General features: G+C 40.8%; 2 protein-coding genes across 2 annotated transcripts; one reads left to right on the top strand and one right to left on the bottom strand.

Moving 5' to 3' along the window:
- Positions 1-3,942: 3,942 nt before the first annotated feature.
- Positions 3,943-12,560, top strand: LOC308092328 (protein FAM3C-like; the record flags this gene model as incomplete). The annotated part of the gene is made up of 11 exons (XM_080438180.1): positions 3,943-3,961; positions 4,151-4,342; positions 5,633-5,668; positions 6,674-6,760; positions 7,186-7,245; positions 7,563-7,671; positions 9,050-9,108; positions 9,648-9,698; positions 10,549-10,633; positions 11,232-11,358; positions 12,031-12,560. 11 exons carry the CDS (start codon positions 3,943-3,945, stop codon positions 12,139-12,141), a joined length of 936 nt encoding a protein of 311 aa, XP_080294306.1. The 3' UTR covers positions 12,142-12,560.
- An 8,841-nt stretch (positions 12,561-21,401) lies between these two features.
- LOC308092087 (RING finger protein 44-like) lies at positions 21,402-23,314 on the bottom strand (the record flags this gene model as incomplete). Its single annotated transcript, XM_080437888.1, has 4 exons — positions 21,402-22,057; positions 22,743-22,842; positions 22,979-23,100; positions 23,216-23,314. 4 exons carry the CDS (start codon positions 23,312-23,314, stop codon positions 21,989-21,991), a joined length of 390 nt encoding a protein of 129 aa, XP_080294014.1. The 3' UTR covers positions 21,402-21,988.
- Between the last annotated feature and the right edge of the window lie 1,095 nt (positions 23,315-24,409).

The following is a 24,409-nucleotide window of genomic DNA, read 5'->3' as shown; positions in this document are numbered from 1 at the left end:
CGGGATGACATGCTATTTGCTACCAAGGCAAAGAAGGTAAGTAAAGCAAATTTTTGTCAGTTGAGAGAAAGTGTTTCAAAGTGTCCAATAATAACAATAACAACTCAATTATAATAACACTTAAAATAATCCATGGAAATCCTTGATCCACAGCCTCACCATCAGACCTCCTCCTCACATCAAAGTTAGGCACCTTTGCTTAGTGGCAGCGGTGGCCTAGTGGTTAGAGGGGCGGCCTTGATACCGGAAGGTCCCTAGTTCGATTCCCCAATTCATCACATCAATCATGAATCACCGCTGAATAGCCCTTGAGCAAGGCTTCCATGCAGGGCCTGGCTGTAAATAAGTGTTAACTTAGTCCAACACCCTGGGTAAACAACAAACTTTGCTTTGCTTTTGCTTTGCATCAAACTATTGTGACACTGCATTCCTTTCAATCCTGCCATGCCCTTAATCCCTCATCATACCGTTTTCTATTGTTCCATCTGCATACTTTCTCAACATGTTTGAGCATGTTCACCGCATGGAAACCACAACTAATGAAGCTACATTGACAAACTATAAATCTAGTTTAGCTGGTATAACTTCCTCTCACCTCCTGTCCTCAAGTAACACTGTCCTCTGAAAAGCCATCTGTCTATATACCGTAATAACCATATGAAGTATAATACGCACCCACTCACCTTTGCAGCTAAGTGGCCCTTTCGCTCCTGCAATGTAAGATGGAAGCACTGTCTGTACTGATAAGAGTAAGTTTCAATTATTGAAATCCCAAACATACATATATATACTTGGACCATGCCACATTTAATGCCTGTCTCAGGACTGCCTTGCCAGTATTTTTTCATCCCGCTTGGACTACTGTAACTCCCTCTACTCAGGTATTAATTTAAAAAAAGCCATATCCCGTCTCCAGATGGTGCAAAACTCTGCTGCAAGATTACTCACCAACACAAAGAACAAGACCATATCACACCCATCCTGGCTGCTCTACACTGGCTGCCTGTGAGCTACAGAATAGATTTTAAGATTTTATTGATCACTTATAAAGCCCTACATGGACTGGGTCCCAGTTATATTGTGGACAATATCCTCGGATAGGGCCCTCCTGGATCCTCCAACAACTCACTTTGTCACACGGGGGGACCGGGCTTTTTCGGCCCGGGCACTGTTGCTCTGGAATGCCCTACTCTTGGATCTTAGATTCTTAGGTTAGCAGAGTCAGTGTCCTCTTTTAAATCGCTTTTGAAAACACATATGTATGAAAAGTGTTAAGTTTTATTCTTTCTCTTGCTGATGTTATATATGCTGATATATACTGTTTTTAACATGTATGTAAAGCACTTTGTAACTTTGTTTGGAAAAGCGCTATACAAATAAAATTCATTCCTTTAGTATGCAGTGGATAACCTCCCAGTCTCCAGGTTTTCTAGTTGTTTTTTTCAAGTATAGCTAATCACTTTATGTCTGACATCCCAATTTTGGGCATGCCATTTTAGGCTAAAAAGAAAATAGAATTGCTGATCTACAAGCTCATGCTGTGATGTGTTGTGAGCTTGTAGCTTTGTTTCCCCAAAAAGTGGCTTGTTTTAAAATGTGTAGCGCAGTGGAATAGAGTAGACACTATGGCACATCAAGAGTCCATCCATAGTACTAACATTTGGGGCTAGGCCTATGTATGTGTTTCTGGTAATATTATAGACCAATTATTTGTTTACCAACATTGAGACTGGATGCACAGGTGATTGTTTCATGCAATCAATTCTCAACCTGTTGTTTCGGGGTGTGCTGGTTTCAGCACACCCCAACCCCCTCTTGTGTGTTGGCTAGTGAGGCGCGTCCTAGCGAGACCTGACAGAATGGGTTTCTTTGCGAGCATACTGGTTGCACACATACTGGTTCTTATCAGTGTGACGTTGTCTGTTAAGGGGTCTATAGATCACTTGTTTTGCATGTCCGTGGCAAAAATAAAATATTGATGGAAATGTCCATCACAAAACTGGCATGGTGATGACCCTGCATAATGAGTACTTTTACCTTTGGTACTTTAAGTACATTTTGATGCCAATACTTTTGTACTTTTACTCAAGTAATTTTAGAATTCCGGACTTTTACTTTACTCAACATTGCAGTATTGATACTTTTACTTAAGTAAAACATTTGAGTACTTTTTCCACCACTGCTTTCCTGTGCTTTGTTTTTGCAAACTGCTAATAAAGTATTCAATCAATCAATCAATTGAATGGCAGTCTTCTCTCTACCTAACATTCGTGGACTTTGAGAAGGCCTTCGACAGTGTGGACCGAGAAACCACCTGGAACCTGATGCAACACTATGGATTCCCTCAGAAACTCATTAACATCATCCAACATCTGTATGAGGATTCCAACTGCCAGATTATCCACAGCGGAAAGCTAACTAGCCCTCTTGAAGTTAAGACCGGGGTGAGACAAGGCTGCATGTTGTCTCCAACAATTCTCTTGATGGTCATCGACTGGATCATGAGAAACGCAAACATGACCAGTAAGAAAGACATCCAGCGGACCTTCACCAAACAACTTGAAGACCTTGAGTTTGCAGATGATGTCTGTCTGCTTTCTCACAAGCAACAACATGCACAGTCCAAACTAACACGACTCTCCGAAGAGGCAGCAGAGACTGGCCTGAAGATAAATGTGAAGAAGACAGAAGCTATGAGGTTAAATAACAAACAGAAACTCCCAGTCCAACTACAGGGAGAGAACATCAAAGAGACTGATCACATATCTCGGGAGCATACTTAGCAAAGATGGTGGATCAGACGATGACATCAAAAGCAGAATCAACAAAGCCAGACATGCTTTTACCACGCTGAAACCCGTCTGGAACTCCAAGGCACTGTCCCTTCAAAATAAGATAAGAATATTCAACACCAACTTAAAGTCAGTTCTCCTCTATGGATCAGAGACATGGAGAGAGTGACCAATATTACCTCAAACAAACTCCAGACCTTTGTTAACAAAAATGCCTAATCAGTTTGCCTGATCAAATATCAAACACCGGGCTGTTGGAGAGAACAAACCAAAACTCCATCAGCCAGGATGTGAAGAAGAGGAAGTGGGGGTGGATTGGACACACCCTCCGAAAACCAACTAACACCATCACAAGGCAAGCACTGGACTGGAATCCACAGGGCAAAAGAAAAGTGGGGAGGCCAAAACAGATCTGGAGAAGATCAGTCAAGAGTGAGGCAAAGATAACCGGACTATCGTGGGCCCAGCTGAAGAAAACGGTCCAAAACAGAGTCCGATGGCGGGGTGATATTGCGGCCTCTGCTCCATCTTGGAGCAGTGTACAGGGTATCGGCGCATTACTAAAGTTACAAATGAATGACTTTTAAGACCTTTTTAATACCAGATTGGCCAAATTGTCAAATATAACGAAAGAGACAAACATTGTGAAAATTGCCAATCCACTAGCTCACAACGCCTCACACTGCGAGGCGTTGTGAGCTTGTAGTTCGGCTATATTCACAATATACAATGGAACCGAGTCAAACTAAATGTAACGCCTCAACTCCTGCAATTCAATTCCTGAAAAGTTTGGGAACCCTTGTTGTAGGGTGTGGGGGAGATAGGAGCCTTTGATTGTGACCAAATTGCGAGCCGCTGCGAAGGATTGTGACCTTTTACAATATTGAATTTGTTTAAAACACACACACACACACACACACACACACACACACACACGCACGCACGCACGCACCCACCCACCCACACACACACACACACACACACACACACACACACACACACACACACACACACACACACACACACACACACACACACACACACACACACACACACACACACACATAAAAAAGAAAAGATAAAACCAATAAAACACAATGGTGACCTTTGTTATTAATAGACCAAAGCTCTGCCCCACTATAGGTAAACAATGCGCCTGCAGAGTTACCGTAAGGATGTCTCTAAAGGACATGGCTAGGAAACAGGAATCACTGTTTGTTGAACATTAGAAGCTCATTGTACACTGTCTTTGCATTCCTTTATAAACTATTTAATTATTGTAATCATCATTTGGCTGTTAGTTGAGTGTGCGGGGGCGTGGCTTACTAGACCAGGATTGCGCCTGTTGGACAGGTAAGACGGGAAGTTGAGAAAAGAAGTCAGCCTCACCTGCCTGATACCCACTGTTAGAACACTACAGGACCTTAGACAAGAAGACATCACACTACAGGACCTTAGACAAGAAGACATCATACTACAGGACTTTAGACAAGAAGACATCATACTACAGGACTTTACACAAGAAGACATCATGTTCAACCTACGCATTGGTCAGTATTCTATCTTCCTTTAAACCACTGCTTTAACCGTTTAGTTTAGTTTAGTCAGTGATGGAATGTGCTCAAGTACTGTACTTTGAGGGATTTTTACTTTACTGGAGTATTCCTAATTTTCTAATCCTTGATCTATCCTATCACCTGTTAACTGAGATTCTTGATTGTTTGTAATGATGTTGGTCATCTTTCTATGCTAATTAGCCTGGTATTTTTGTGCTTATCATGATGTATCACAACATGCTATACGTATTGTATAATTATTAAATGCTATAAATAGCTGTGAGACATTTGATACAGCAACGTTTTTGTCATATCAAAGTGATGGAAATGCTTTTTCAAATAGGCCTAAATGACATTCTTTCTGACTTCCTGCTATCAAACTCTGACTAAAAGCAACACTGTTTATCTCTGATGTGATACACACAGGGTGTTTGGTGTACAGTAACTACTACATTCAGGTGGTCCATTTATTCAAATCAGCTACATTTCTACAAATTAACCAAGCCTACGTGATTATATTGCAACATTTGATACACTTCAAATTTCTTCCCAATTGATTGCAAAATTGGAATACGTTGTGAGATAACAAGAGTCTAAAAGTCCCACTAGAGTCTGTGTCGAAAAGATTTTTCCATTTCTTTCACATTTTCTTTTTTTGAATTGGACGATATTTTCAGTATATAGGGTTTTTGATGCTATATTAACTAATTTTTTTCTGGGGACCATCTGGAATCTCCCTAAGGACCCCTGGGCTTTGAGAACCACTGAGTGAACTGAAAATGTCATTGTAATCTAGGCCATGGGTTTTCAACTGGTGGTCCGTGGACCACTGGTGGTCCGTGAAGGTATTGCATGTGGTCCCTGACCATGCATTTAGTAATGTAGGAAAGTGAAGATTTGTATTATATTTTATTTTATCGACCACTAGTTGAGAATCAGTATGATGTATGATGACGCATCAATGTTGTCAGTTAGGGCACGGCCCCACCGCACTTTTATTTTACCTCTGGGGCGGAATCTGCCAATGCTTTGTCAATGCAAATGCGTGGATTCTTGGTCTTGCGGATTTCTTCCAAGAATCCACGCATGTGCATACACTGGTTGAGTAGGGTTTGAGATAGAGGTGCTGTGCAATATATATGAAACATTATGGATATTGTGATATGAAACTTTGCATATCACGATATTGGGATATGGCATAAGCACTTAAGCCCTATTTTAGACTTTCAAAAATAGTGAAAATATATTGCTGATTAACCTACCACTCATTCTGTGTTTTTACAGGTATCATGAATAGGCAGAATACGCACATCCTCAGAAGTAAGTTGAAATGAACACACACTGTATGTTACTACTGAGTTCTTGTACAGGATAGGGTTGTATAAACCATATCATATTATTTTATATTATAATCATATTATATGTTTTAACCATTAAAATAACTGGAAGTAAGCCTAAGGGTCACGGGTCAATACGCATGTTTCTAAATCTAAATCTTGCCAAATCAAGGCGCTTAACTAGGATTTATCCTATGGTTCCAAGACTTCCTACTGTATGTTTCCAAAACATGCTGGTTGACATAACGCCAAGTTATATGTATGCATACAAAACTTAAGTTTTAGCTATTTGCAGACATGCACCTATTGCAAGTGCAATATCTATACAATTATGTATATGTCTAAAACATGCAATATCTAATATGTCTTCACTGTAATGTGAGAGGGCTCTGTAGGAGGGAATAGACGACAGCAGGGGTTTTGGTTCTTTTTAGTTTTTAGTAAGCTACTTGCCATGCGTATATAGGTATCTAATCACAAAGTAGATCTGCACACGGAAATTCTGGTATCCTATCCTATGTCTCGAACCCACTCTCTTTCAGCGTAATTTTAGTCTCTGTGTTGCTCAAGTAACGTCCAGACAGGCACACTCTTTCAACAGAATAGTTGGTGGTATAAGATGGTACAAGCACAACAACATGCTGTCATGACAGAGGCTCTCCTGACAGTGTTCATAATTGGTTAGAAAAAATAGCAGACCTCAGGACAGGTCTGACGACTGCTAAGAACTCAGCCACCACCCGACAGCCCACACTACATGCAAACTCTTCCCATTCAGAGTACAACTATGTAGTTGGACTGGTTCAGTCTGGTTGGGAGAAATCATCTGTTGTATTACATTATTCCACTGTGTGTGTGTGTGTGTGTGTGTGTGTGTGTGTGTGTGTGTGTGTGTGTGTGTGTGTGTGTGTGTGTGTGTGTGTGTGTGTGTGTGTGTGTGTGTGTGTGCGTGTGCGTGCGCGTGCGTGCGTGTGACTTCATTTTCCAGGGTTGTGTCAGATTGTTGCATTGCTGTTGGTCATCGTCCTCATCATAGTTTCCTTATCAATTTATCGGCCACACTACTTCAAAAAAGGTATTCTATTCTATTCTATATTCTCCATAAAATATCTCAAAATCAAATGGGCGGATAATAGGATGAACCGTATTGCTTTTGGTGACCCCATAGCCTTTTCTCAAAGTGGGTGCTGTGACGCCAGTCAAGGGGTGCCGGGAATTTACCAATATCATTTATAAAACGTATCTTGTATGAGTTTAAATGTTAAGTACAAAGTTTAATAAGTTCTAACCCAATCTGATATTCTCTCACAAGTATTTCCCCTTAATGCATACCCACTCCTCCTACATAGACCCAGAATTTGCCTGATCTACTGGGAAAAGTTGTCAAATGCAGCGATAGTACAGAACACACAAAGCAAATACAGAATCATGTGTTACCTAACTTTTATCCTCTAAGCACATACTGTGTATTGACTGTGAAACTCTCTGCTTGTGTCACAGATTTTTTTTACCAAGACCAACCTGCTGCACCAACCAAGACGTCAAAACTCATTTTCAAACGTTAGTCTGCCATTCAAACCACTAATTTACCCATGCAATTAACTGTTAATGTGTCTCTTCAGTTGAACTGACCATATTGTGTGCGTGCGTGCGTGCGTGTGTGCGTGTGTGCGTGTGTGTGACACACCTCTGGACAATTTAAATATTTGGAAACATATTGTTTTTAAATATATATATATATATATTTTTGATATGTAGGACTAACAGTGGGAGGACTAACAGTGGGCCAGTGGGAAGTGTTGATATGTGTCTGACCAGAGTAGGGCAAAATGTTTTTCTTCAGTAGGGATTAACAACTGTAATATCTGTCCACACAGCAGACCCATGTGCTTCCATGAAGAGTTGTCCAGAGGATCATTTCAGTTTCTATATGCTCACTGGAGCTGCTAACGTCATTTTGCCCAAAATCTGCGTCCAAGGAAAACTGTAAGATATTATCAAACTGACTTGTCTGTCTATCGTCTCCATTTGGCTGTGTGCCTGTTCTTTTGTCTGCATTTAATCACTACTCATGGGAGAAGTCCAGTTTATCTTAAAAGGCTATATGGTCCCACGAAGAACCTTCATCTCCTAAAGAACAATTTTATCTAGTGAATCGGTCTGAAAGGTTCTTTTCTGGAACCAACATTTTTTTATTTTATGACGTCACTCTGAAGGACCAGCTTCGGTTCCAGTTGGCACATCGTTTTTCTGTGCGTGGCACAGATAAGCGTTACTGAAACAACAATGTAAACCGTGAACGGAGGAGGTTATTGGCAGGTCATCCGGGCTCATGTTCACATGAAGTCAGTGGAAGAAAGTACCCAGATTCTTTACTTAACCCTTTAAGACCGGGAAAGCATCTGGCATTTTAGATTTTTTTTTCAGACCACTTTAACCATTATTTTATACTTCGGCTATTCAAAAATAGCAGATATACAAGCTCATAGCGCGGCACCGAGTGCCGCACTATGAGCTTGTAGATCTGCTATTTTTTTTAAATCATGACAATTTGTGCAAATCTTTGAATATATATGTATTTTTTTAAGCAAACATTTGTAACTAAAATCTTTGCTTCTGGGGGTCCATGGAACTAAATATTTTGAGATGGGGGTCCGTGGCCAAACACATATAATTTTGGGGGTCCTTGACATGACAAAGTTTGAGAACCACTGATATTATAGCAACATAAGTATTTCAGAAAACAGTTTTATTCTTTGATTTAGAAGACATTTGTAGAATCGGCCTCAGGTCTTAATGGGTCTCACATGTTTTCCCGGTTTTAATGTAAGAACACAGTAGCAAAGCTGAGAGGGAAACAGTGTAGGACAGACAGGCACCGGGGAAGCTTTAAGAGGGAGACGAACGTAAAAGAGACAGACAGTAGGAAAGCTGAGAGGGAAACCGTATAGGAGAGACAGACAGTAGGAACGCATGAGAGACAGACCGTGCAGGAGAGAGACAGACACTATAAGAATGAGAGGGAGACAGAGAAGGACAGACAGACAGACTTAGGAAAGCTAAGAGGGAGACAGAGTAGGAGAGACAGATAGTAGTTGGAAAGCTACGAGTGAGACTGTGTAGGAGAGACAGACAGACATTACGAAGGCTGAGAGGGAGACAATGTATGAGAGACAGACTGTAGGAAACTGAGAGGGAGACCATGTAGGAGAGACAGACTATAGGAAACTAAGACGAGGGAGACAGTGAAGGAGAAACAGACTATATAGGAAGGAACCTGACTCAGAGACGTTGTAGGAGAGACAGACTGTAGCAAAGCTGACATTTGAAGTAGTATGATGTGATTTTTCTCTGTGTTTCTCAGGGTTCTTGGAGCTGTGCTGAACAACGCAGGAATTGGAATAAACATAGTCCTTCTAAACGGTATCTGACAGCAACTCATCACACCTCAATAACATTATAATAATATATTACTGATAAAACATTCCAAAACACATAAATTAGCTTATTTTTATCTATAAGACTTAATGCCTCTAGTAAATGATATGAATGAAATAATATACTGTACTATCTACTTCTGTATCAAGAACAATATTTGATGGGACAGAGAGAAAGTACTGACTGATAATGCTGTAGGGCAGAGACCAAGCTGTTTGTCTCTGAAGGACATGATACCACAGCTGTTAGCATTTCAGATGTGATGCATTCATTTCTTCCTTACAATTTAAAGCATTTTGAGCGGATGGATCGTAAGCCTGATTTATACTCCGTCGCACGATGCTGTCATGCACCGAACATAGAGCTGATCTACAAGCTCACAACATGCATAAATCAAGCTTCACCCAGAGCTACTCAAAAGAATCACTCTGAACATCAGTTAATGATTACAGTCATAAACTGCTGTCTCACTGTTTTGTCGTTCTGTCTATGTCTTTCCCTCCGTGTGGCTGTCTTTCCTGCAGGGCAAACAGGAGACGTCATTAAGGCGAAACGCTTTAACACGTTTGATGGTGGTATGTAACAGAACTCATATCTCCAATAATATGCAGATTACTGATAATAATAGATATTACTGGTGATAGATTGTACATTATACCTAATATGTTTTTATATTTTAACTACATACCTATAAGTACATGCCTATGTGTACATATTGATCCATATTACTGTTGATACTCGGTACATACTGTACATACTTTATACACCCAATAATCAGTAAAAACTGGTGATAGATTGCACATGATATTTGTGCCTATAATGTGCAAATGGTTCATAATACCATATGCTAATCCTGGTCAGTTCAAGTGCAGACAGCCAGGTCAGTCCTGAGGTCTTTAAGTCTATTCATACGTTGTTTTTATTTGTTGATTAAAATGCACATTTCTATCTACTAATGTCTTATACACCTGACCAGCCCAGACACAGAGGGCAAAGACGGATGTTAAAGACATGGTCTTACTGTCCTTTACATTGTTATCCTATATTTGTTTCTTCCTTACTCCACTGCTGCTATGGCAGCTGAATTTCCCCTGGGATCGATAAAGGTCTATCTATATACTCTACTGTATGCAATGTCACTTCTAACATGTGATTCTGTGTAGCTCAGTGAGAGGAGTAACAGCAGCAACAGGGTTTGGGGTTCCATTTACTATCAAAGCAAGGCACTAATACAACCGTTTTGGGAAGTGTTGGATTATGCTTGTGTATTTTCATGTGAAATGTTTATTTAAGTGTGTGTGTGTGTGTGTGTGTGTGTGTGTGTGTGTGTGTGTGTGTGTGTGTGTGTGTGTGTGTGTGTGTGTGTGTGTGTGTGTGTGTGTGTGCGTGTGTGTGCGTGTGTGCGTGTGTGTGTGTGTGTTGTAGACGTTGAACCACTAATCAAGTTCCTGCATGACATGGACCAGGGCTCTCTGGCTTTGATGGCTACATTCGATGAACCTTCTTCAAAGTAAACAACCCTCACACGTCCAAACACTCACATTTTATGGTTCATATCCTCGTCATTTAACGGCTGTTCTTAAACAGACAGACTTACAACAAGTCCAACAGTACAATGATGTTCAACAGTAAGGAGTACAAGGGTCAGAGTCACCATGGAGTGATCCTAATAAAGACCATGGAAGGACGATTAAGTAACAAAACCCAAATAGAGACAGGAGATCAGAGGAGAGGAGGAGTAGAAGTCTTTTTGGAATAAAACACTACTACACAATAGCACAGGTCTTCTACAGGGGGTCCGGGACCCCTAGGGGGTCCTCAGAGTTACTATAGGGGGGTCGCCAAATGTTTGTGTGATAGGAATTTATTAATGTTATTATTATTAGGCCTATTATAATTCTTTACATTAATTAAGTAACAGGGGCCTCCCCGTCTCTCCAGCCCTTTAGTAAACAGAAAATACATTTTCAGGCAAGTCACTTATTTGCAATCAGGAGAGAGAACCCATTTATAAGCTTCAAATTTAGATTGTTCCAGTTCCAATTTTTTTGCCTCATCACTTCCAATCTAAAAAAAACACTCCCTGACCCTTGCTGTTTGATTGTCAGATTAACGGCAGAAGTGCGGAAGCTGATTGGTGAACTGGGAAGTTCTCATGTCGAATCCATAGGCTTCAGATCCAACTGGGCGTTTGTTGGTGGGAAAGGAATCAGCGTCAAGTCCAGTTTTGAGAAGGTAATCCCAAAACTCCAACAACTGCTACATTACGCACTGTTGAAATCTGATATCTACTCCTACTGCATTGTTCAATAACACAACAAACAGCTGCCAATTTGTTTTGTGATAGGAAAAGATTTTGTTCTTGTTTTGCTTTGTATTTTTCAAAAATCTTTTAGTCTTAAAATATACATAAACATGGCATATTTGCAAAGATAATTTGCAAACAAACAAGAAAACAAAATACATTTACACAAACACTGATGATAGAGCTGTAAAACAAATCTATCAAGCCATCAAGCTCTTGTAGTATCACTTGGAGGCAAGCCATTGGCACGTAAAAGAAAAACCTGAAATACCTGAAATACGACCAAGCTGGTCTCATATCTCTCAACCATTGCTTCTCTCTCTCTCTCTCTCTCTCTCTCTCTCTCTCTCTCTCTCTCGCTCTCTCTCTCTTTGTCTTACAGCTAAGCGGAGCTGATTTAGGTCATTATGAATAGGATTTATTATTAACAGTACAAGACAATAGAACTTTCACTTTCATATACCAGCAGTACATTTCTTGGGAAAGGAATGGATACACATAATCTCTCTGCCTCCCACCAACCAATCAATCAATCATATTACTTTTTGTCTGTCTGTCTGTCTGTCTGTCTGTCTGTCTGTCTGTCTGTCTGTCTGTTGTAGTTTCTAAAAAGTGATGGCGCAAACAATAAATACGATGGCTGGCCGGAGATGTTGGAACTGGAAGGCTGCATCCCTCGGTATATGCCACCTGATTCGCCATCTGATTCCTGATGCTGAGAGGCTGGAGAAGATATTATATAAGATAACAAAGTGCCTGGAGATGGAGTATTTTTATTTTACATGTCCACATACCACATCCCTACTGTGTACCTTTCTTCAGCTTTATATTGAATACTAATCAGAGGAAGCTGTGGTTAATTTTCTTGTTCATTAATATTATCATTAATTTGTATTTGTACATTGTATAAACAATAACAATTGTTATGAAAATTCCAATAAAGACAGGTATATGCAGTTTAGAGGTCTCTACAGTAATGCAGGGGCCAGGCCCAGCCAAGTTATGAAAGCGAGCAGTAAATTAATTGTAAAAGGTTTTGTCCATTTTGTTTTGAACATAGTTGTTCTGCTGCTGGTATATTTTGGACTTCCTGATGTTTTCATAGAATGAAATAAACATGAACCAAACTGAATCCTTGACTCGTTTTATGCAGAGCAGACATGGGGAGTTACTGAAAAAGACATGCAGTGTGGGGGGGCGCCCAAAAGCTGAGTGCCTGACAGCCAGTCCCCGGTTTGACTCACAGGCTGGGTGGACCATTTGCTTCGTGTCACTCCCCTACCCCAACTCTTATCCTGTTTCTTGTCTCTCTCCACTCTACTATCAATAAAGGCAGGGAAAAAACAAGAAGGCATGCACATTAAGCCTGATTTATACTTATAAAACGATGTGTTGCACCGAAAATAGCAATCTACAAGCTAATATATATTTTATCAACTTTTTTGATATTTTCTGCATCATAAGCACACTGAACACGCACACTGTTGTTGGCACTTCAGGATGACCTGAGGTTTAAGTTGCTCAAACTCGGCGTGCATATCGCAGAGGAACCGAGGGAGTGATGTGTCGAGTGGGAAGTCGGTTGGATTGGCAGTTGTCCAAAAAATATCAATAAATTAGCAAATCCCCATATATGGAGTACCCTGATGTCATCAAAATATGACATAGGGGGCGGCCATAGCTGAGTGGTTAGTGAGCCCGCCTAGGGAGCCAGAGGCCCTGGTTGCCCCAGGTACGTTTCCAGGCCAGGCCAGCAAATGTGTCGATGAAATGAAATTTGTCCCTGAGCAAGACTCTTAACCCCTAATTGCTCACAGGCCCTCATTGGAAACAAGACCGCAAGGACTTTCATGAACGTTGAGCACCCTGAGTGATGTGCCAAGTGAGAAGATGGTTGGATAGGCAGCTCTCAAAAAATATATCTATAAAGTCACAAATCTCCATGGATCCCTGATGTCATCAAGATGAGGTCATAATGCTGATGTCATATTCTGCCCTCCAAGTATACTATGGATATACATGGAGATCCCTTATACGTCATCAATATTACATCATAATGCTGATGATGAAGACTGGCCTCCAAGTATGCTATGGCCATATATGGAGATCCCTCATGTCATCAATACGATTTCATAATACTGTCCGCCAAGTATACTATGCCCATATATGGCGATCCCACGTCATCAATGTGACATCACAGTACTGACATCATAGACTGGCCTCCAAGTACTCTGACTCAGGGTTGCCAGATCTGCTTATTATAATTTCCCCGCAAGATTTTATTTGAAAATAGCCGATCTACAAGCTCACAACGCGTCGCATCGCGACGCGTTGTGAGCTTGTAGATCTGCTATTTTCAAATGCTGATGTATGTGTTAAAAGTGCTCATGTGGCCCATAGTCGCTTCTTTTGGGCTGGTTTTCCTAGACCTGGTTGCTTGTTTCTCTCACAGAATCTGGCAACACTGCTCTGACTATGTGCACACAGGTACTCTGACAATGGGTAGGCTACACAGGGTAATAGTTGCTCACTCTGCAATGCAACGTGTTGTGGGCTTGTAGATCGGCTATTTTTTGTATTTTGGATTTTTTTTGTGTGAAAGTGTGTCCCGTGGGTTTTATAAATATTGATTGAACCAATGAAAAGTGAGTATTAACAAGAGCTTGTGACTAAATACTAACTGTTTTGGATCACAGGTTCTTTTCTTTTTCCATTTCCTGAAAATGTACTGTTTTGGATATACAAGTTTTCCACCCGACAGCGGCAATATACAGGGATACTCAAATAGCTTAACCCAAGGGCCAAATTAAGAAAATGGAAAGGGGCCATTGGATCAAATTGGTGAAACTGTATTTTGACAAATGAAACACAGTGCTAAATGATTGGCATGAGATGGTTTAATAAAAAAAAGCTAAATCATCGTCATCTTTGGGGTTAAAGTGACGTTTTTGGCATCAAGTCATCAACCATTGGGTGCTTGCTGCTGCTGATTGCAACAAAAGTAAATTGTAAATTGGAGTCAGTCAGGTGAGTCTGGTAACTTCCGGTTCTGATGAGTGATATTTTTAATATAATACTGGATGTTATTAACGTAATAATAATGTTATTAATATATCTAAAATATATTTAAGATATATTTTTTTCTATTTTCTTTTTTGTATTGATTGATTGTGGGCCAATCATTTACTTTTTGTTTCCTTTTACCATTTCGTCATTAATTATCATTATTCTAAAAGATTGTCTAAAGATTTACACAAAAACATCTCACACATTTTCATGTGCTGAAAACAAATTCAAACATTTTTCAAAAAGAATTTCGTGAATAAAAAAATATATATCAAAGAAATTCCCAAAATTAGAAAACAAATGTTTAAGAATTGGTGAAAATAGCACATGCGTTGTGAGCTTGTAGATCTGCTATTTTCACTAGTTCGGGCATCTGATTTCTCTTTTGGGTCTCGAGCAAAAAAGTTTGGGAACCACAATACTGTATGGGTGAACCCTGCCAAGAGGTTGTAAACTCCCTCCACCAGCAGAGGTCCTCGGGTCACTGAGCCACTCAAGCCTCTCCACCACGCAAGGTCACAGCAACAGGAGAGGAAAGTGGCCCTTAAAAGCGCATTTAGAGCTGTAATATGACAGCTACATGCTGCTACATCACAGAAATGCCAATGAGCATGAAGATACAGTAGTTGCTTTTCTTAATGTCTTTTATCTTTTTCAGTGTATGGACAAGAAATTCAAAATGCACAAAAATACAGTACCAGCCTTTCTATTCATTTATACCACAAGGTAGTGGGGTAGGGGTATTTTTTCTCCTAGATGCACAACTAGCAGCAGCAGGTCCCCAAAACAAAACAAAAAATCTAATAAAGATTGGTTGACAAGTGCAGTATAGGAGATAATAACACAGGTTGTATAGGCTGGGAATACACCGGCTCTCCAGCGAAACAAAAGGATTGAAAAATTCATGGCGAGACCTTGAGGCTGTGAATTATTTCCCCATTTGAACACTTTCTTCTAACTGTAATCACAACAGACAGAATGGGGCTATTGTATTGGACAGGATAAATAACCCAGAATTCAAACTAAATAAAAAACCAAACCCCAATGATGTGGTCTCTGGGGCACATCATCACTGATAAAAAGCAAAAGTCGCGCAATATCTCTCGCAGTTCTTCAACTTGAAACTCAGGTCCTTCTTCTCGGCCTCCAGCTTCTCAATGCGACCCCTGAGCTGGTCCACATACTCCTTTTTCTTCTGCCGGGACTTTCTGGCAGACTCCCTGTTGCTCTTCAGACGGAGCTTCCTCTTGGAGGGATCGACAGGGCTGTTGCTGCCGTGTGCCATGGAGGTGGTGGTGGTGGTGGTGGTGGGGGCCATCACCATGGTCCCCTGGGGAGGGTTGGAGCCGGGGTTACGCATTTGACCTCCCGTGGCAGCTCCTGCTGGCTGGCTGGTAGGTAGGTAATAGCTGTATGTGTGCACCTGCTGCTGCACCATCCTCCCACCAGGGGGCAGGGGGATGGTATGAGGATGCACAGGGTACTGTCCATGCCCGGGCTGGGGGTAGGCAGATGATGAGGGCCTGCTTAGGACCATGGATGACTGATGAGGAGGTTGTGCTGTTGCCTGCTCTTCTGCACTCATCCCCACTGCGATAGGAGATGACTCAGTTTGACTCAGTTTACTTGTCAAATGATGTGGCTGCTGCTGCTGCTGCTGCTGCTGCTGCTCAGTATGTGATGTGGCCATTGTTTGGTCAGTCTCGTCTGGTGGCTCTGAGTGATGCTTTGATGATGCTGTGATGAGTAGGCCAGTATCTGATACTCCTCTACGGACGTCAAAGTGTAACTAGACATCTTGAATGAATCATCTTGATTATATAAGAAGCGCTGGCGTGACGTCACACCGTGACACAACACAACGTGTTCCGTGACCAAAAATGGCCATGACCACATTGAGCAGAGCGCTGGTCTGACGTCACGTCACGCATGTTAACACAAACGGTTGCTATATGGACGCCTGGCGTAGCGCGCAACACAACGCGTTGGTTGGACGCTGGTTTGCACAGTCAGCTCAGGAGCTCTTGGAGTTCGACGTTCTCCATTTCGCTCCACAGGCTATTTATTTCGATGCCGTTTTCCAGCCGAAACCGTTTTGATAAACGTAAAGCTAAACAGTGGGCCAGATACATTATGATCCTTCGTACAAGTTACAACGGTGTCGTTACGGTTTTGCCTAGCTAGCAGCTCTGGTCATAGAGTTATAATATATCGGCTCTGGTCCATTAATAGCGTTAGAAGTTCTCCTTAACTCTGTGTGACTTTTCGGACATTGCCCGCATACTACCGGTAGCGCAGCCTCTCGACTGTAGTAAAAAAAATACAATAATACACTTTCGCTACTCACCAAAACAAACACGGTTTTAAGATGTTGAAAGCCTACTTTCCTTAGTGGGAACACTCGGAGCCCCCCACCTTACGTCTAAAACACACTTTCAGGCCAAAAAAGAGAATATTCCACCGGATGGAAAAATGTTTTAGTTACTCAACTGCGCCCCCTATAGACCTGGTCAATGGAATCTTTCTATTGACAAGATCTGTAGGGGGCGCAGTGGAGTTGAGCTAGGTTTTGCCGACAAGAGCCAATTTAGTCCGTGAGCCAGGGGGGTTGGTCACTACCATCTGAGGGGAATAATGCTCATAGTGATTTTTGTCAAGGTATGCATGTCTAGAGTTAGAAAATATGTGATAGCCTTGCACCAATGGTAGCTTTATGGGTGCTATCATGCATTTTATTTTATAACACTAGGCGAAAATGACATGGGTCAGTTTATGAAAACATACTATTAACCCCCCCAAAAAAATATACAAAAGGTTTTTCAATTGGTTCTGGTACGTCTAGGCATGCTTAAGAACATACAAAAAAATCTAAGAAATTATATTTCTCGTAAAGCCATAATTTTCAAGATGGCGTCCAATATGACTGCCATGAGCTTAAATGGCTTTATGATACTGTTCAACCTAGAAAGGTGGTTTTGGTGTCTAAAACTAGGTTTTAGGGTTCAAGAAATATGGCTGAATCAGTGAAATTACCATCAGTTAATTATTTATTGCCAAATCAAAGATGGTGTCCATCCCATGGTGATGTTCCATTGTACTAAATTATGTTAAAAACAACAAAATATTGCAGTTGTGTGAGGGAATCTGTGAACTTATGGTGATTCATATGGGGACCGGGGGGGGGGGGGGGGGTCATAGGTGTAGAATCTATTTCTACTGTTATATTTTCACTTGCTGGTCAGTCTTTGGCCTATGTGCTAAAGGTCAGGTCAAGGTCTCTCTCGCACCTTATCGTCCAACCAGGTGTCCAAGCAGGCAGCAGATATGGTCACTGATTGACATGTACAGTAGGCCCTATTCACCTCACAATTGACATGGAGCCGTTTGTTGACACCTTACAGGTATGGAATCAGCCAGAAAAGCTCTATAATGTAATTGTGCATCCCGGTGGGATGCATGTTATACAGTCGTTCTTCAGCTGCATTGCAAAACTGATGCAAGGTTCAGCACTGGAAGTGGAAATGCATGTGGTTGCAGAACATGACAGGCAAGTTCAGTGGTCAGTCCTGAGTCAGCAGCACTCTTGAAGTGGTTTCTCTCAAGACATTTGAACAGATACAGCAGTAGCCTACCTGGACACTGCGCATTTCCATCCTACTGGCTGACAGTGGGTAGACAACTTCTTCCTACACTACACATCCACCAGTTTGAATGTGCAGGGAGACACATTGACATTAACTTCACCTTTTCTCTCATGAAGCACATGACTGAAGCACTTCTTCCGTGCTGGCCATGTGCAGTGTGCTTGATATCTAACCCAGTGCCTGCCGAAGATGCATGTGCTCCATGCCATAGAGGCTAAGCTAGACCTTGTCTGTCAGCACCATGAAGGATTCTGGATCACTGTCTCTGCTCACCAGTCTGGGGAGCAGACTGCCATAACGATCAGGAAAGATGCTGTCATGATGCATGTGAGTGGAGTGGACTGAAGCCTTCCCCAAAATGTGCAGAAACAGTAGAGGGAGAGTTTAAGCACTGGTGTGTCTTGGTCATAAAATATTGGGGTGTATCCTCACACACAGAAAGATCACCCATATGAGATGTCATCATGAAGAGTAAGAACATGAAGCAGAAGCCGTTGAGCATGTTGTACACCTTCAATGCTGACGATAGCTACTGCATTTAGTCATGATGAGGCAGACATCACCATGATTTCCTATATCCCTGATGCAGCCATCTCTGGAAAGGGTGTGAAACACATGCTCAGTGATTTAGCTGATGTTCTTGTCCTGTTGGTGTATTGGGGTGTATCAGGTGGACCTACAGTGTAAAGTACAGATGGAGCATTGTGATGGGACAGTCTTATATGTATGGCAAGATCAGAGCACACACCACTTTGCTGGCAGGGAACTTCCCAGGCTACCCTGATGTGCTGGGTGAGGTGGGTGCCACAAGTCAATGGCCCTTCCTCCAACACCGACCAACCTGTTGCACCACATGTGGGCTCATTTACAAGTGATGTTGTGGAAAGTGGCAGACCACCAAGCTCCACCTGACAAGTCGTTTGATGTCACAAAATTTGGATGGGAGATCCAGGATATTCCTGTTCCTGTCATTGCTAAGGGTGACCCAGCACCGTCAGAGCTATGTGACATGGTGCAATATCAATGTAGGGCACAGAGAGTGAGAAGTACATCACTGATGTACTGTAACTGCTCTGGTGAAGATGGTTACTGATGATATGTTCATGCTACAGATGAGGAGTGATGTCAATAAGGAGGATACTTGTAAGGATGAGGTAGAACAGGATGTGGGTTGGAGAATACAGATGTAGTTGCAAAAGATACATATTTGCCGTTAGATTATATCATTTTACATTCAGGTTATTATGAATACCAGTTCTTGTGACATGTTAATGACACTTTTCACAAAACAAATTGAATGAAAGTTCATCAAGTTGTTTCCATTTGTTGTTCTCCCAGAGGTCAAATTTAACCTTGACCTGACCTTTGACATGATTGACCTGATATTAAAAAAAACAGGAATGGATTCTACAGATGAAAACCCTAAAAAAAAAGAGGTATTACACAGAGGTATTCTAAGACAAGCGGATTACAAGTAAAAAATTGCCAGGCGTGTGTTTAGTGGCCATTTTGGATATTTTCTTACACACTTGCACTATATTCTGTTTATTGAATTTCATAATACATTTCCTTAGAATCTATGTATGTAAACATGGTTTTAAATCTTTAGGTAATTTACAAAGGAACCCTTTGTGTTCCATCTTTCATTAAAACCGAAGTACATCTTATGTCACATATAGTCACTATGTTGTCACTGCCTGTAATAGAAAAATATTCTAGATATGCTAATTTTAACAACCTTTCTGAACCATATATAGTCTGAGCTTTATCCCAACCATTTTTCAGAGAGAGAGGGTCAATAATAAGAGAGAACCATCAGTTTGAAGTAGAATGCTTCATTCGGATTTTGAAAACTGTGTTTTGGCTTGTGGTTATAAAAGGAGTGATAACACACAGATAGCTACCACCGATGCAAGGCTATCACATTTTTCCTAGCTCTAGGGGTGTATACCTACCCAAAAATCACTATGAGAATTATTCCCCCCAGATGGTAGTGATGACCCCATATTTGGGGTCCTGGCTCACGGACTAATTGACAAGCTTCGGCTTTTTGGTGTTTAATGCATTTGGCGCTTTTAATTGGTGATACTGTGTTAAACTGTTGCCAATATATTATATTCTATGATTTTTTTCCCCCCAAGATAGAGATGCCAGGGTTAGTGTGATTAGATGATCTAAACAAAGTCTGGTGGAGAGCAGGGTAGTATCTGTGAAGGCAGCAGTGGTGGAAAAGGTACATTTATTTTTACTAAGTAAAAGTATCAATACTGCATTGTAGAAAAACTCTGTTTAGTTAAAGTTCGGTAATCAAAATGTACTTGAGTAAAAGTACAAAAGCAATGTCATCAAAATATACTTAAAGTAGCAAAAGTGAAAGTACTCATTATGCAGAATGTCCTGTTTCACAAGGTATAATATAACGTGTATAAAAAATATTTTTAAAATAGCAGATCTACAAGCTCACAACTGTGCAATGCCACATGTTGTGAGCTTGTATATCTGCTATTTTCAAACAGCCAAAGTTTAAATGGGACTGAAGTGGTTAATGCAAATAATTGCTGTGGAGTAAAGGTGCAATTATTTGCCTCTGGGATGTAGTGGAGTAGAAGTAAAAGTATTGAAATTTGTAAATACTCCAGTAAAGTAAAAACAAAAAAATCCAGAAAAGATCAGTGGAGGAAGTACAGGCAGAGAGATGGAGAAGAGAGAGGAATGGAACAGTGGTTCTCAAACCTCATTCCATTTGTACACACTCGCAGAGTTACAGACCTGTAAGGGTTCATTTAGAACCCATGGACCCCACTTTGAGAACCACTGGTCTGGACTAAGGTTTGTATAAGGTTTGCATCTGGACTGCTGGCAAGAAGAAAATTAAGCTCATAATCTGGTAATTTGCTAGATTAGCCATGGACAGACACACACAAATATTGAAATCTTGAAACAAACACAGGGGTGAAAACATAGGGTTCTACTAAACATTACCTCTTTTGTTTTACCATGCGGTTTTCTTGACAAACTAGTATAGTATTAGCCTGGTAAACCCTCCCTCCGGAAATCTCATTTCTATTTGATTCCTGAATGAAATGGAATTGAGATTTCCGGAGGGAGGGTTTACCAGGCTAGTATAGTATGGCTTATAGGATTCTTTCTGACAATCAAAACAATTATAGTATGGCTTAGTTTGGGTCATATGTCAAAACTTAGTATCAACACACAGTGGTGTGATGTAAATACATTTACTCAAGTACTGTACATAAGTACAATTTTGAGGTATTTTCTTTTATTTCTACATCTCAGAGGCAAATATCATACTTTCACTCCAAGTAAAAAAGCTGAGTACTTTTACCACCACTGTCAACACAGAACAGAGAATGTAGCTTATATTCTCTCTCCAGACTACAGATTGTGATACGATATGGGAAATTAACACACACATGCACACACAAATAAAACTTTTTTTTTAATTATGTAAAACGATATAAATCAATTAAAATAAAACGTATTTTCACTCGACAGTGAGGAGATTCACCGGTGTGTGGTGCAGGCAGCATTGTCTTTTAAAATGCCTGTGTGAATGTGTGTAAATGTGACAGTCAGCAGAATGGAACATAGTTTTAAAAATGGAATAAATGTCAATCCATGTCAGCCATTTTATAAAGCAGAGTCAAGGCTGACAGGAAAACAAGCCCAACATGTTAAGAGAACCAATACAACAAATGAAAAGTAGACAAGTCCAACATGACAGTCTCCTGTCATGTTGAGACTGCAGGCAGAGAGACTGAGGTAGAGGCTCTACGACCAGTGGAATGAAGACAGACTGATCTCACTGTCAGTCCGTCTGAGGTAGGACTTATGCTTCACCGCCCAGAGACTCGCCTTCAGTCATGTTGCAGCGGCACACAGGACAGGTAGCGTTCACCTGTTGTTGAAATAAAAAACAGAAAAGAAAGAAATACCACAAACCAATCAGTCCAAAATCAAGTGAAATGATCTCAAATAGCAACTTTAGCATTTCCCCCCCTTTTTTTTTAGCAAAATGTTGGCTAAAACATAAGTAATCAGTGGTCTAGGACAAGGGTTCCCAAACTTTTCAGGCTACGACCGCCCAAAATAATCATATTTGAACTGGGGACCCCCCATCCTAACAAGCACTTGGAATTTTAGGCCTTACATATAGTTTTACTCGGTTACACAGATAAATTGTGTGTAAATAGCCAAACTACAAACTCACGACGCCTTGCAGTTTGAGGCGTTGTGAGCTTGTAGTTCGGCTATTGTTTTGTCAATGTCTGCCTCTTTCTTGGGTAATATTTGACAATTTGGTATTAAAAAAGGTCTTTAGTAATTCAATTGTAACTTTAGAATTATGCAGATACACTGCATGTTGGTATATTTACTGTTGAGTGAGAAAACAATGTTGCACATTTAGCTAATCATCTGGAGACTCAAAAATCTGTATATAAATGACCAGTAAAGAGTGGTCACAGTGTAGAGTGTTCCTGCAGGTTTATAGCAGCTAACTTCACTGTGCTAGATTTGGTCCATGTCGTCTGAACCAGTGACACCAGTTCTCCTCGATGTAGACTGAACAATCATCACTCTACCTTAAGCCATTTGTCAATACATCCCACGTGGTAGTCATGGAAACAGGACAGGATCCTGAGCTCTTCTCCACAGGTGTAATCACAGAAACAGATCTGACAACTGTAAATCAATCAGTCAATTAGTGATTTTCATTCAAAATCTGTTTTACTTATAAACTATTTACATCCAGGCAGACAGTGATACAAATTGATACAAACAGCAAGACAGGCAGACAGCAGACAGAGAGTAGACTGACCGTGTGTTTGCAGCGCTCCGAGCAGAGTCATATTTCTTGGTGGGGAACCTGTTGATCTCGCTCTTACTTAATGTCTTCTTTGCTACAACCGTCCCCTGTCTCTCCTCAAATTCCAATAGAGCCTGTAACACACAAACACACAATATTACAACATAACTATAAACTGTAGACCGTAGAGAAAATGTCTCTTAGAGAGAATCAGTTCTATTGATAAGTCTAGGACAGAACACTCCTGACCTCGTAGTCGCTTCCAGGTAAATCGTCAAAGTACTGTGGAGGGCGGCCTCGCTGACGGGAACCTCTGCGGGAACCCCTTCCTCTACGCTGACCAGTCATTGCATCTGTACCACACACACACACACGAGAACGTTAGGACATTATCCAATCCTTTGTGGAAAAAAATCTATTCCCTTTGTGAATACAGTTTGAACCAATGTATACTCGTTCTGTAGACTTTTTTCTCCATTCTTTCCCCCCCCCCATTTTCTCCCAGTTGAGTCATTATGCAAATTCTTAATGATCCCCACACACATGTAGTCCCTGTCATTGCTAAACCCTACAGTTGCGTAATGTGGGAAGGTGGAGACGAGCATGTGTCTGTGATAAATGGTTAAGGAAAGCAGTAGCTGAGTGGAGGGAATCAAGAAAGGCATTTAGCAGACGCTCATAGCGATTTACAGTAAGCAAGGTAAACACAAGGTAATACATCAAATGCAAGATAGTGTAGTGCCTCAGTAATCAAAATCATAATATCAAAAAAGAAATAATATGTACATTGAAATCATACAAAATATAGGATACCAGGTCCCCCTTCTGAAAAGGTGCCCTGACCAACCTGTAGGAGTTTGACATGTGTTTTTGGAATATTGCAATCAATATGATTAATACAATAATTTAGTTCCCACTCCTCTGGTATTTATTTTGTCACTGTAAAATATTTACAGATAAAACTTTTATTTTTGGACACTTGAAGATCTCAAGCGTGTGCACATCTGTGCTCCCTAAAGGAAGCTAATGTCAGCACCAAGTAGCTCGTAAAGCAAGTAAGTCTACTCTGAATAACATTCAAATGTCAACCAGTTACCAAGTTGACAAATCATTTGTGTACAGTTAATATAGTAGATATTGAGCCAGGGGGGTTGGTCACTACCATCTGAGGGGAATAATGCTCATAGTGATTTTTGTCAAGGTATGCATGTCTAGAGTTAGAAAATATGTGATAGCCTTGCACCAATGGTAGCTTTATGGGTGCTATCATGCATTTTATTTTATAACACTAGGCGAAAATGACATGGGTCAGTCTATGAAAACATACTATTAACCCCCCCAAAAAAATATACAAAAGGTTTTTCAATTGGTTCTGGTACGTCTAGGCATGCTTAAGAACATACAAAAAAATCTAAGAAATTATATTTCTCGTAAAGCCATAAT

Source organism: Gymnoscopelus braueri, assembly GCF_963280865.1.
Source record: "Gymnoscopelus braueri genome assembly, chromosome: 9".
NCBI lineage: Eukaryota > Metazoa > Chordata > Actinopteri > Myctophiformes > Myctophidae > Gymnoscopelus > Gymnoscopelus braueri.
Note: the sequence above shows the minus strand (reverse complement) of the source record. Positions and strands in the feature narration are given on the sequence as shown.